Source organism: Xyrauchen texanus, chromosome 43 (assembly GCF_025860055.1).
Source record: "Xyrauchen texanus isolate HMW12.3.18 chromosome 43, RBS_HiC_50CHRs, whole genome shotgun sequence".
Classification (NCBI taxonomy): Eukaryota; Metazoa; Chordata; class Actinopteri; order Cypriniformes; family Catostomidae; genus Xyrauchen; species Xyrauchen texanus.
This window is the reverse complement of record NC_068318.1, coordinates 33,021,597-33,036,596: the sequence shown is the minus strand read 5'-3', so window position 1 is coordinate 33,036,596 and position 15,000 is coordinate 33,021,597. Positions and strand designations below refer to the sequence as shown.

Genomic DNA, 15,000 nt, shown 5'->3' with positions numbered 1-15,000 from the left:
CATCGTCTCTTAAGCGACACTCAGCATTTTTAGTACACCGCCACCTATTGTGTTCACATCTATTCTGTCGAATGTAATTATTTTAGTCATAAAACTTGCATAAATATAACTATATTTATATTTACTTGTACTTTGATTTATTGTTACAATACTTTTAAATCTGCAATTTTATAATGGGAGTCAATTAGTCCCTATTCAAAAATGTGTCTCTGTATTTTCCCACCGATCACATTTGTGACCACTTCCATGTTTTCTTGTCCTGGGAGCATGATTTATATTAGGCTGAGCAATCGTATTAATCAATCAATAATAGTTCAACATTATATGGAGTTTTGACACAGACATCTTCTTGTACATCTTTTTGCAAGTCCACGTGGTGGTGCGGTTACTCGCCTCAACCCGGGTGGTGGAGGACGAATCTCAGTTGCCTCCGCGTCTGAGACCGTCAATCCGCGCATCTTATCACGTGACTTGTTGAGCGTGTTACCACGGAGACAGCACGTGTGGAGGCTTCACGCTATTCTCCGCGGCATCCACACACAACTCGCCACACGCCCCACCGAGAGCGAGAACCACATTATAGTGACCACGAGGAGGTTACCCCATGTGACTCTACCCTCCCTAGCAACCGGGACAATTTGGTTACCCCGTGTGACTCTACCCTCCCTAGCAACCAGGCCAATTTGGTTACCCCGTGTGACTCTACCCTCCGTAGCAACCGGGCCAATTTGGTTACCTCGTGTGACTCTACCCTCCCTAGCAACCGGGACAATTTGGTTACCCCGTGTGACTCTACCCTCCCTAGCAACCGGGCCAATTTGGTTACCCCATGTGACTCTACCCTCCCTAGCAACCGGGACAATTTGGTTACCCCATGTGACTCTACCCTCCCTAGCAACTGGGACAATTTGGTTACCCCGTGTGACTCTACCCTCCCTAGCAACCGGGCCAATTTGGTTACCCCATGTGACTCTACCCTCCCTAGCAACCGGGCCAATTTGGTTACCCCATGTGACTCTATCCTCCCTAGCAACCAGGCTAATTTGGTTACCCGATGTGACTCTACCCTCCATAGCAACCGGGACAATTTGGTTACCCCATGTGACTCTACCCTCCCTAGCAACCGGGACAATTTGGTTACTAAGGAGACCTGGCTGGAGTCACTCAGCACGCCCCCTGGATTCAGACTCACGACTCCAGGTGTGATAGTCAGCGGCAATACTTGCGGAGATACACAGAACCGGCATCTTATCTTTTATAAAGAAAAGGAGGGACGAGTCAAAATTAATTGTTGTGGTAATCAACATCATGCCACAAATGCTGTTGATTGATCTTAACTTGTACTGAACCCAGAATGCTCCACGAATATTTGTGTATGATAGTGTGTTGAACAGCCCCTCAAACGCTTCTGTCAGTGTTAAGTTACCCAGAATCCCTCACTGTGCTCATCATATCACCAGATCTCACAGAAACTGCAGCTGTGATCACAAGAGCGACTGAAGTTTCTATCACACATTATTGAAGACTGAAAGCGTTTTGTTCCTTTAACAGCTGCTCGTCTCCGCTTCCACAGAAAACTGATAAAGCAAACGCTTCTACAGAATGTGTATGAGGTAATCTCACAGCACGTGAACACGTCACACATGAACTAAAGCTCTTCTTGCAGGAAGTTCTGTGGAAGTGTTTGAAATATCTATAAGGATGTCTTATAATTCCTGCTTTTCTCTAGAAACAATTCTTTCTGCACAGATGTGAAACACTGATGATGTTGATTCTGTGTTGTTCACGTGCAGCAGAATCTTTTAGGCTTAAATCTTTTCGATAATAGAGCAAGTCTAACAGTTCTCAGTACAACATTTATTTATTTTGCCTCTATTGCTTTAAACCAATCGGGAACCAAGCTTTAAAAGTCTTTTTTAATTTTTTTTTATTCATTTTATCCCTTTTTCTCCCCAATTTTGTAATGCCCAATTCCCACTACTTAGTAAGTCCTCGTGGTGGCGCAGTTACTCCTGCGCATCTTATCACGTGACTTGTTGAGTGTGTTGCCGTGGAGACGTAGCGCATGTGGAGGCTTCACGCTATTCTCCGCAGCATCCACACACAACTCACCACACGCCCCACCGAGAGCGAGAACCACAATATAGCGACCACGAGGAGGTTACCCCATGTGACTCTACCCTCCCTAGCAACCGGGCCAATTTGGTTATCCCATGTGACTCTACCCTCCCTAGCAACCGGGCCAATTTGGTTATCCCATGTGACTCTACCCTCCCTAGCAACCGGGCCAATTTGGTTACCCCATGTGACTCTACCCTCCCTAGCAACCGGGCCAATTTGGTTACCCCATGTGACTCTACCCTCCCTAGCAACCGGGCCAATTTGGTTACCCCATGTGACTCTACCCTCCCTAGCAACCGGGCCAATTTGGTTACCCCATGTGACTCTACCCTCCCTAGCAACCGGGCCAATTTGGTTATCCCATGTGACTCTACCCTCCCTAGCAACCGGGCCAATTTGGTTACCCCATGTGACTCTACCCTTTCTAGCAACCGGGCCAATTTGGTTACCCCATGTGACTCTACCTTCCCTAGCAACCGGGCCAATTTGGTTACCCCATGTGACTTTACCCTCCCTAGCAACCGGGCCAATTTGGTTACCCCATGTGACTCTACCCTCTCTAGCAACCGGGCCAATTTGGTTACCCCATGTGACTTTACCCTCCCTAGCAACCGGGCCAATTTGGTTATCCCATGTGACTCTACCCTCCCTAGCAACCGGCCCAATCTGGTTACCCCATGTGACTCTACCTTCCCTAGCAACCGGGCCAATTTGGTTACCCCTTGTGACACTACCTTCCCTAGCAACCGGGCCAATTTGGTTACCCCATGTGACTCTACACTCCCTAGCAACCGGGACCATTTGGTTGCTAAGGAGACCTGACTGGAGTCACTCCAATAGTCAGTGGCAATATTCGCGGAGATACACAGACCCCCTCGGTTTGAAAGTCTTAAATAATCTGGAAGACTTGGAAAATGATTCATATATATGTTTAGAAAAGAATAATGTAAACTAAAACAGGGTGTCATCATTTAGCAGACATTTCTTTCTAATTCAAAGCATCTTCAGCACTTTAATGGTTAATAATTGCAGAGAGATCTGGAGACGTGTCTTAATCAAGACCTCCGTTCTGATTGGACAGAAAAAGGATCTGAATTATTTAAGCTGCAACATTTGCGTCAGGATATTTGTAACAAATAAAGCTCATTTAATATGTTTATTCTATAATGGACAGAGTGGACATGTTATTTTGCTCCTGCTGAATATTAAACAGAACTCATGATCGTCTTTATTGTGAACAACGTTATAAATACACAGAAGGGGTTAAAAACAAAATAATTTTCATAGTACAAAGTGATTCACATTCACATGGGATTTCCATTTGTGTGCATGACAGACTTCACATCCATTAACAGAAATGCTTGTGTAACAGTTATTATTATTGTATTATATTGGGGGTCCCCCAGAGAACACATTTGAGCGGATCAAACTCCAGAAGTATTTTGTCTTTCAAGAGATTTTCTTGCCAAACGATGACGAGCGCTGTCATGAGGAACAGCTGATGATGTCACGCATCATAACAGAAAACACTTAGAAAGTCACTGATTTATCTCGTCACTCCAGATTCCTGTTGAATCATTACATTCGACTCCAGATGTTCTCTTACACTTGCAATAAGAGCTTACACGTGTAAACGGATCTTTTGCCATTTGTAAACTTCCTCATCATGAATGCTGTTTGACGGGCAGAAACCGGTCGAGCCGGTGCTGTTCATGTGGAAGAGGAAGTTTGTATCGGACGGGAATATTTACCTTTTTAATCAGCATGCCATCCATTTGTCAAATACTCCAAACTCATACTAAACTATAGATCTAAAACTAGATATACCTCTAATAGAATATCTGTATACTGCATTTAACGATATATACTGGATATAAAAGAGTGGCATTTGTGCAGAGTCCTGGTTAATTTGTGACACTGGTGTGGGTGAAATAATGGAGCTTTTCAACGGCACGATACGGCTCGACTGAACTCAATCCAGTCAATTATAGTGACCATGAGGAGGTTACCCCATGTGACTCTACCCTCCCTAGCAACCGGCCCAATTTGGTTACCCCATGTGACTCTACCCTCCCTAGCAACCGGCCCAATTTGGTTACCCCATGTGACTCTACCCTCCCTAGCAACCGGCCCAATTTGGTTACCCCATGTGACTCTACCCTCCCTAGCAACCGCCCAATTTGGTTACCCCATGTGACTCTACCCTCCCTAGCAACCGCCCAATTTGGTTACCCCATGTGACTCTACCCTCCCTAGCAACCGGCCCAATTTGGTTACCCCATGTGACTCTACCCTCCCTAGCAACCGGCCCAATTTGGTTACCCCATGTGACTCTACCCTCCCTAGCAACCGGCCCAATTTGGTTGCTAAGGAGACCTGACTGATTTCACATCCATTAACAGAAATTTAATTTAAGACACAGGTGTGGGTGAAATAATGGAGTTTATCCACGGCAGGATACGGCTCGACTTAACTCAATCCACTGTGGATAGTTCCTGGTACTTGGTACTTTATTTAGTTCCACCTTGGTCGAGGTTCCAAGCGAGCCGAGCCGATACTAACAGTGACGTCAAAGCCCTGCAGATCACTGATTGGTCCGAGAGAATCGTCACTATCGGCGTCACTGGATTTAGATTTGCTACACGCGACATCAACACGCTAGTTATAAAGTTAGTAACAGCAATAACAGTATCGTTTCTTCACGCGACTTTCGAATTGTAAAAAAAGAAATGGCTGTGCGCAAAACCCTGCCGTGGTCAATAAACGAGTTTAGACGTTCCTCTATAAAAAGTCTCTCAGGAAGTGTCTCAGCTGTCGGCCGCACACGGATACCACCGGATCTCCCAACAGTGAAGGGGAAGGTAAAAAACACTAAAGTGACGACAGAACCATCAAGGAAAAGTGGAAGTGGTTCGAGCTAATGGACGCTATCTAGACCGGCGAGCAATGGGACGGAGAGTGCGCTGGACTCTGTCACGATGCAGGATGGTACGTTTTTTTTTTTTTTATGTATTTAAGGAGTCCTGTACTCATTTTTATGAATTTGTCAAGGCATATTGTTTTTGCCTTTCCTGTTTTAACCTGTGAAGCACTTTGGGTCAACTGTTGTTCGGTTAAATGTGCTATACAAATAAAATGACTTGACTTGACTTGTTATGTTAACTCTATATTCTGCTTGAAAGCTTCACGTTTATTTAGTTGAGCAGCTACTGGAACCTTCTAAAACAACCAATTTAACTGTTACACTTGTGTAAAATCACCATGAACAACTGCTTTATGCTGCACAATGAGCTAGCAGCTAACAGCTAGCGCCCGTGTTATTGTTTATCGTTTGTGTCACGTTTAAGATGATGTCATGGCAGTAGAGGCGGTGTAACTATGACGATCAGCCTGTAATCCCACCCACGTTGAGGCGGCACTAAACTGCAGTGGAGATGCAAACTCAGAAGAGTAAAGCGGGTCGAGTCGAACCGTAACGTGCCGTGGAAAAGTGCCGTCACACTCGTGTTTCTTGTAAAGCTGATGATCGTGTCGAGGGTCTGAATGAAGTAAGAAATCTTGATGTAGGTCTTTGTTTGATTGGCTGTCCAGTATCATTCTGTGATCGGCTGTTGTGGATCAGAGACGCTGAAGTACAGTGACGCAGCCGTGGTAACTGAGGCAGCGTGACATCGGTTTCTCTTCTGTCAGTTTCCCGTTCAACGGGTCAAACGCCCAGATCCGGTCAACAGCGAGTGAACACTCGTCACGCCCACCGACAACATAAACCTTCCCGTTACACACAGTCAGTCCACAGCCCTCCTGAAACACACACACACACACACACACACACATATTGGAAATTTGCATTGTATTTGCATTGCACACACACATTTTCAGCCATGTTGTTTCCGGAAGTATTTTCCCATTCATTTCTTCCATAGTGACATCATAAAATCCAGCTCGGAGGTGAATCACAACATCACAAACTGTGATTTGAAGCAAAACAATTTTGAAAATCATATAAAATAGAAAGATACAAGACTGTGTACTTAATGCATATAATCAGGGAATGAACTACAATCCCATGATGCATTGCAAATGTCTTTAACTGATTTTAAAGCTAACAACCCAAAGTACTGTTTGATATAAAGTTTAATGTTAAGTGGGTTTACAGATCAGTGGTCCGCACAGAAAAGAGATGTTTGCATTTTATACCTTACCAAAATAACATTTTACTTTGCGATATTATGTTAAAGGGTCATAGTCATATAATGGTACATGCACTTTTTCAAGTTGATTGTACTGAAATGTGTGTTGGCTGTGCCTGTACACAACCATCCTATTATGATAAAAATCCATCCAGTGTTTTTGTTTTAATCTCCTTATATATTTTCCCCTGCCTCAAATCGAGCCGTTCGACCGTGTGACGTCACACGGATGGACGCCCCTCCCAGGATTGTGGATTGACAGCAGTGTTTCAACACAGACCCGCCCTCGCTCGTGAGCAAGCTGTCAATCATAGTCCGTCATCATTGTTGATACACTGGAGCAGAATGGCGCCTGAGCGATTGTGGTGTTCTGTTCTTCGGTGTAATAACGAACACAGCAGTCATTTTGATGTTCCTAAATCTGAACCGCTGAAGACGCAGTGGCTGAGTTTTGTTTACGATGGGAATATTCCCCACGAGCAACGTCAATGCGTTCATGTTTGCGTAAATCATTTTTCACCAGACTGCTTTATAAACGAGGGTCAGTATAAAGCTGGTTTTGCTGCTGCTGAAAAAGATTCGGTACCAACTATTTATATTCCCTCTGCACCTCCAGAAGAAGTAAGTGTAACGTTTTATTAACCTTTATATTAATCTTTGCAAATCGCTTGCACGCTTCACAATGAATGTGGCTAATGTTTACACTCAGGGTACATGACGGCATGTTTTCCATAACGTTACGACGTTCTCAATATAATTCATAATCACACGTTTATAATGAACAACGCGTTATGGTTATTGTGTTATTAAAAACTGTGTACGCAGGTGTTACAGTTAACATGGTAACACTAAGTGACACCTGGTTTCCTTGTATGTTACTGATTAAGAAGTAATGTCAAAAAAACAGTTATACGGAGAATAACTCCAGAACGGAGGGGCGGGGTGACCAAAGCTCATTATCATTTAAAGTCATATGCACTGAAACGGCGTGATGAAAGCAGAGCTGTTTTGAGCAGGTAAAATTAGTGTTTTCTTAAAATACTAATGAGAATTTTTAATAAAAGTATATTACAAAGTTTTCATTTAGACCCTAAAGATTCATATTAACTTGTACAAAAATGGCATTATATGACCCCTTTAAATAATTCAAACAGTGATATTACAGCAGCAAAATAAAGTGTACCGTCTCCATCCTGAGAATGAGAGCTTTCATGTGATATAGATGACTTTCTATTTAAAGGGGCAGTATGTGACAATTTTCATGTAATATTTGCACTTTTTGGTCAATGTGTGAACGGCTTGTAAAGCAATTTCAAGAACGAGCCCTTCCCGGACTTCCTATGTTGCCTATTAAAGCCTGTCGACTGATGTTCGTGTGAAGGGAGCGGTCGCGGATGTGACGTTTATGCTCATGAGAGTCTCAGCGCTTCTCTTCCGCTAATCAACAGCGACAACAAACTGCAACACTAGATAACGTTATCTTAGAGATCCAGCATGCATCCGGCTCCTACATAAACTCAGAGTAAACCAAACAAACATTTATCTACTGAATCCCGTCTGGATAAGAGGGAACGTGGTCGAATGACAACTAGAGTGAACATCGGCAGGGCGTTTGATTCCTGGAGGGACCTTCGTTCGGTTTTGGGGATCGAAACAGACCCTGAATTGGCGTTCTTCTGCAGTTCACTGAACGGCCACAGGTGTCACTAATAACAAGCGTTTCTGAATCATACATACTGCACCTTTAAGTGAAGGACTTTTATATTCATTTTTACATTTCTACAATGTGGTGTCAATTTGCAACACATGTTTTCAGGCCTTATTTAGTTTTGTATGTAACTAAATGCAAAAGAGATGCGGTTCTCTGAAAAGTTCAGATGATACCACATTCTGCATCCAGGGACTTCAGTGTTAAGTGATAAAACGGCTTGCCATACAGCACCTCCCGATGGAGAGTTTAAGAGGTTAACCATGATTGCACTGATGTTTCAACAGAAGCATATACCATTGATTAACTACATCAGAGCTCGCGGTATGTCAGTTATTAAAGGATTATAAGTTATCTTTATAAATCTCTTCACATACGGAGAAAATGAATGGGAGATTTACTTCTGTAACCAGACTGTTGCGCTCTATTGCAATCAAATGTAAAGCTGTATTTATGGAGGAACAGCATTTCAGCATCTAGTCTGAAAATAACATTTTTAAAGGTGTTTTATTGTCATCATGTCAGATATTTGATGTGTCATTGATGTTCAACAGTATTGAGGATAAATGAGTGGATTCGCACCAGTCTGATGGGCAGTGTGGCAGCTTTACTCCACGTGTCTTCACTCGGTGTGTAACAGAAGATGGTGTCCAGCAGACCACCGGTGACGTAAATACAGCCATTGAGAGAGACGGCGTTGATGGAGCGCTGAGTGAACGGACTTGAGGACACAAACACCCACCGCTCAGTCGCCGGATCATAACACTGAACCTGACACACAACAGATCATTATCAGATTCTCCAGAACAACACTGTTTGAAGTGCTCTGATGACGAGAGGATAAACATCACAGACAGATGACAGTCGAGCTGAAACATGTTCCTCAGCTCGACAACAACACCAGATAAAACCTCTCAAAACATCCTTTAAACAATATACAGTCACTTGAGAAGCAACATTACATTAGAATTGCATTAAAGGAATGTTTTGGGTTCAATAAAAGGGAAACTCAATTGACAGCATTTGTGGCATAATGTTGATTACAACAAAAATGTAATTCGAGATAAATTCCAGTGAGACACTTCCAATGGAAGTCAATGGGGTTTAATCTGTAAACATTCAAATACTGTTTCAGGGGTCTGGGTAGCTCAGTGGTAAAGATGTTGGTACGCCTCAGCACACCCTGGTAAATCCCAGGGCGTGCTGAGTGACTCCAGCCAGGTCTCCTTAGCAACCATATTGGCCCGGTTGCTAGGTAGGGTAGAGTCACATGGGGTAACCTCCTCGTGGTGGTGATTAGTGGTTCTCTCAATGCGTGTGGTGAGTTGTGTGTGGATCGTGAAGAGTAGCATGAGTCACTCGCCACACGCCCCACGAGAGAGAGAACCACATTATAGTGACCACGAGGAGGTTACCCCATGTGACTCTACCCTCCCTCGCAACCGGGACAATTTGGTTACCCCATGTGACTCTACCCTCCCTCTCAACCGGGACAATTTGGTTACCCCATGTGACTCTACCCTCCCTCGAACCGGACAATTTGGTTACCCCATGTGACTCTACCCTCCTCGAACCGCCCAATTTGGTTACCCCATGTGACTCTACCCTCCCTCGCAACCGGCCCAATTTGGTTACCCCATGTGACTCTACCCTCCCTCGCAACCGGGACAATTTGGTTACCCCATGTGACTCTACCCTCCCTCGCAACCGGGACAATTTGGTTACCCCATGTGACTCTACCCTCCCTCGCAACCGGGACAATTTGGTTACCCCATGTGACTCTACCCTCCCTAGCAACCGGCCCAATTTGGTTACCCCATGTGACTCTACCCTCCCTCGCAACCGGCCCAATTTGGTTACCCCATGTGACTCTACCCTCCCTCGCAACCGGGACAATTTGGTTACCCCATGTAACTCTACCCTCCCTAGCAACCGGGACAATTTGGTTACCCCATGTGACTCTACCCTCCCTAGCAACCGGCCCAATTTGGTTACCCCATGTGACTCTACCCTCCCTAGCAACCGGCCCAATTTGGTTACCCCATGTGACTCTACCCTCCCTAGCAACCGGGACAATTTGGTTACCCCATGTGACTCTACCCTCCCTAGCAACCGGCCCAATTTGGTTGCTAAGGAGACCTGACTGGAGTCAATCAGCACGCCCTGGATTCAAACTCGCGACTCCAGCGGTGATAGTCAGCGTCAGTACTCGCTGAGATACACAGACCCCCAATAAATATTTATTAATATTATATTAGCAAACAAATTCCTGAATGCAGTGTAGCAGAATCTTTCTCTGTCATGACGTGTTTTAATAATGTTAAACTACATTAGTTTAGATTGTATACCTGGTTAGTGTTGGTGATATCACTCACGGCTCCTCCAATAGCGTAGAGTTTCCCACAGCAGCTGGTGACGGCAGCAGAAGTGACAGGAAGTAAGAGATCAGCGACACTCTTCCACGTGTTGTCATGGGGACTGTAGCACTCAACGCTCGTCAAGCGCTCGCGACCGTTATAACCGCCAACGACATACAACTACAACACAAACAAACGAGATGCAATGTGAGTGAAGGGCGAATATTCTGCCTGAGAAGAAAGAAAGTCATGCAGGCTTGGAACGACATGAGGGTGAGTAAATGATGACAGAATGTTTCTGGGTAAAATGAGTCTCACTTTTCCACACATGGACGTCATCTTGTGTCTCCATCTGCCTCTGTTGAGTCCGCACACACGCACCCACTGATTGAGACGAGACATGAAACACCACACGTCTGCACTGTTCAGCTGCCCGCCTGCAGACACACGCATGCGCAGACATTAAACATCTGACATAAAGCCACCGCGGTGATCTGATCTCTCAGTACAAACACATCAACATCAGCAATAATCTGCGATCTCAAGATGTGTCCTAAATATGAAACTAGATTTATCTTGACACAGAGACATAAAGAGGTATAGATGTATATATATATATATATATATATAAGTTCAATATTTTAAAGATACCATGTATAATTATTTCATCATTATATATTGAATTATTGTTATGAGGGTTTTCTCAGTATGTCATTAAATGCGATTAATCGGGACACCATGTCATTAATTAAATTAAAACATTTAATCGATTGACAGCCCTAATATATAATATATAATATATAACATTCATCACAAGCAGTTTCAACATTTAATCATGTGCAGGATATTAATTATATTTATCAACTTTTCACTATTTTCTCTGTTAAAATCCTGATTCTCGATATAAGCAATAGAATTACGACCAGTGAAAATGTTGATATCGGTATTAATAAATGCGTATAATAAAAACGTGAATTGAAATATCTATTCTAGATAAAAAAAGGAATTTCAACTAGTAAAAAATATAATTTTCAGTATCTGTCAATTAGAAGTTCACAATGACCGGTCAATCACTCTGGTTTAAAAGTGACGGATATCTATGATTCATTTCTTACTAGTGGATTTCCAATTTCACAAATCAGCCACGAACTTCTTACTGGTAAAAATGACAATTTTACATTGTTATTATTGGAAATGTCCATTACTGATATCAGCTGAATGAACGCGGCGGCTCATTTTAGCTTATCGCGGCCGACCCACCGCCCCGCTCGGTTCTCCTGATGGCCAGTCCGCCCCTGATCAGCCCCAAATTGTATTGGCCCACCGGGAAATTGCCCAGTATGCCAGATTACCGGTCCAGCCCTGCTAGCGGCAGTGTTCATTTCAGATATCTGTAATGCGATCTGAAATACTTCATAGATATCTCAATATGGACTGACTTTGATGTCTTTCTGTCTCGTCCTCTAAAAAGAGTTTGTGATTGTTTTCCCATCTGATTAAATTCTCTGGAATCACGTGTGAAAACATGATGTTATGAAGCTGATAATGATGCTGCTGGTTTGACAAACACATCCTCACATTCAGCAACAGAAACAAACACAAAACAAGAAATGCTGGTGAATAATGGAAGGTCAAATCATCTTTGAATGTTTCTTTGAATGTATCGTTTAATGTATCTTACATTTATGCATTTGGCAGACGCTTTTATCCAAAGTGACTTACAGAGCACTTATTACAGGGACAATCCCCCCGGAGCAACCTGGAGTTAAGTGCCTTACTCAAGGACACAATGGTGGTGACTGTGGGGATCAAACCAGTGACCTTCTGATTACCAATGTATTATACAGAGCACTTATTACAGGGACAATCCCCCCAGAGCAACCTGGAGTTAAGTGTCTTACTCAAGGACACAATGGTGGTGACTGTGGGGATCAAACCAGTGACCTTCTGATTACCATATTACCAGTTATGTGCTTTAGACCACTACACCACCACCACTCCTATTTTTGAATGTATCGTTTAATGTATTTTTGAATGTATCTTTTAATGTATCTTTGAATGTATCGTTTAATGTATTTTTGAATGTATCGTTTAATGTATCTTTGAATGTATCGTTTAATGTATCTTTGAATGTATCGTTTAATGTATCTTTGAATGTATCGTTTAATGTATTTTTGAATGTATCATTTAATGTATTTTTGAATGTATCGTTTAATGTATCTTTGAATGTATCGTTTAATGTATCTTTGAATGAGCTCTCTACAGAAAATTAAAGATTACAAGTACAAATGAAATCCAACAAGTAACACTGGAAGCATTAAGAGTTAAATCGGCCTGCCATAGCTGAAATGAAACTGCATTAATTTACAGTCGCTGTGTTGTGTGAGTGCAGACTCTGTGTGTGATACCTGATAAATAAATGTCATTTTGAAGATCACAGGCTGAAAACTCAGATTTGGAGTATCCGGGCACCGTGGCGCGGAGAGCCATTCTCCTGTGAGGGGATTCAACTTCTCTGTGTGAGACAGTCGAGAAAAACCGTTCTTATCACATCCACCGATCACGAAGATCATCTCTGCCCAACCAGAACGCCTGAGAAACACACAGATGCAGCACATTGTTCACTTTAATTGATTATCTATAGTAAAATATATACAGAGACTGTTGCAAAGAGACCCTTGTGTGCTTCTCTGCACAGAGATCACATGACTCGCATTGTTGAGCTTCACATGATATTAGCGTGAAACCATATTTCTAGAAACGTCCATAAGAAATACCTGTTAAATTCAAGTAATCCGAAAGTAATTGGATTAGATTACCCAAAAATGTAATCTGTGAGATTACGCTGCTGATTGCAATTTTTGTCATGTAATTTGTAATCAGTACCTGATTACAATTCAGAAGTAATCTACCAGCACTGGTGATTACTTGTACATGAAATAATTTGTAGTGGATTACTATTTTTGAGTAATTTACCTAACACGGACTGTACTGTATTTCACACTTTTAGAGTATTTTGACTTGAGCTCTTGCAGCTCTCGTGCACTTCATATTTAATATCTGCAGAATATAAAGAGGAGCTGTGCTGGTACAGATCAGTGCCCGTCTCACCTCCTGGGTTCGGTGCGCTCTGAGCTGACCTCTCGCCCGTAAGCGTGGTACAGTCTGGCCTCCTGCAGCAGCGGTCGACAGTCTCTGCAGTCCTGCACCAGATCGTCGGCCTCCAGCATGCTCGTGAAGAACACCGGATCCAGCAGAGGAAGACGCAGCTTCTCCAGCAGCTCCCGGACGTCCTGTTTCCTGTCCGCGGGTTTGTGATGGATCCAGCGGAGAACGGCTGCCACCAGAACCTCCTCAGACACCTGCAGATGCTCGCAGGCCAGAAGCTCGAGGACTCTGGCTTTGGGCAGACTGAGGAACTCGTCGTGTTTGAAGACCTCCTCGCAGTCCTGGTACAGCAGGTTCTGGCACTGCTCCTGCAGCGGATGGAGGAAGTATGAGCCGGCGAAATCCATGAGGCCCAGACAGTTGGAGTGACTGACGCATTTCTGCAGGAACTGCACGCAGGCTTTGGACAGGACGGGAACGTCCAGCTGATCGGCCGCCTGGAAGATGCTCTCCACGTTCTCCTTGTCCAGCATCAGTTTGCCCTCGTATATGAAGTTGAGGAGATGTTCCATGGCTCTCATGGAGATTCCCTGGAGCTTGACGACGGCCTGCCGGCTCTCCTGGAACTGACCGTTGAACATGCGGTGGAAGAACGCGCTGCTGGCACAGAGGGCGGCGCGGTGACACGGGAACTCACAGCCGTCCACCTGCAACACCACATCTGTGAACGTCCCGCTGCGTCTGTACGAGTTCAGCACCTGCAGGATGTGCTTTGCGTGACACGAGCCCGAGCAGAGGCTGACCTTTGACCTGCTGTCAATCACCTCACTCTTAGTGTCAAACCCCATTCTGGAGGGATGTGGGCGGAGCTGCAAGAAGAAACGTCAATCACAAAGTTTCCATCTCTGATATACTGTTAAATCATTCTGATCGTTATTAAACAATTCAAATATTCTGCTGCGTAAACACATTAACCGGGATAACTCCTTAATCTCAAACATCCAATGCCGTTTTCATTTCTATGGTTTTAAAATGAAACATTAGATTGTTACATTAGACTCAAACTTTTGAGCCTCAGATTTCAGATTAAAACAAGATCGAAGCATTTCCTTCCATGAACAGAAGAACAAGTTTTCCGTGTGCAGATGCTCGTGAACGTGACATGATATCAAACTCTTGTTGCATTACAGGAGATTTAGTCCCAGAACTCACCTTCAGTTCAGTGATCCTCTGATACGGGTGTAAACACGCTCATCATATATGTACAGTGTGTGGGCGGAGCTTCAACTGTTTATGCAAATGATGTCAACCTGTTCTGTAGAAAGAGATTTCCTCTTCTGTTGAAATATTCATCTGCACTTCCTTCTAATGCTTCACAGTGTAATCGATGCTGTAATTATTATCTTCCATTCTGTATAACTTGTATTTTCTTTAGTCTGACTTTAGTCTTGCTGCTGTCAGAATGTATTGTAGAATAAATAGTCATGTTCATGTTTATGGTGTTATTTTGGTATAT

The 15,000-nt window shown here is 43.5% G+C and overlaps 2 protein-coding genes across 2 annotated transcripts in view; one reads left to right on the top strand and one right to left on the bottom strand.

Moving 5' to 3' along the window:
* LOC127635783 (uncharacterized PPE family protein PPE24-like) overlaps window positions 1–4,318 on the top strand; it is a 10,270-nt gene extending 5,952 nt beyond the window's left edge. The window contains exons 2-3 of the mRNA XM_052116002.1: window positions 342–1,136; window positions 4,126–4,318. Of these exons, the coding sequence (XP_051971962.1) occupies window positions 342–1,136; window positions 4,126–4,318 (988 nt within the window). The remainder of the gene's footprint in view (window positions 1–341; window positions 1,137–4,125) is intronic.
* Window positions 3,096–14,352, bottom strand: LOC127635581 (kelch-like protein 24). The gene is given in 7 exon segments (XM_052115714.1): window positions 3,096–5,922; window positions 8,602–8,790; window positions 10,368–10,556; window positions 10,695–10,813; window positions 12,785–12,856; window positions 12,859–12,968; window positions 13,488–14,352. Coding segments are annotated over 7 exon segments (1,707 nt in total). The 5' UTR covers window positions 14,333–14,352; the 3' UTR covers window positions 3,096–5,739.
* Between the last annotated feature and the right edge of the window lie 648 nt (window positions 14,353–15,000).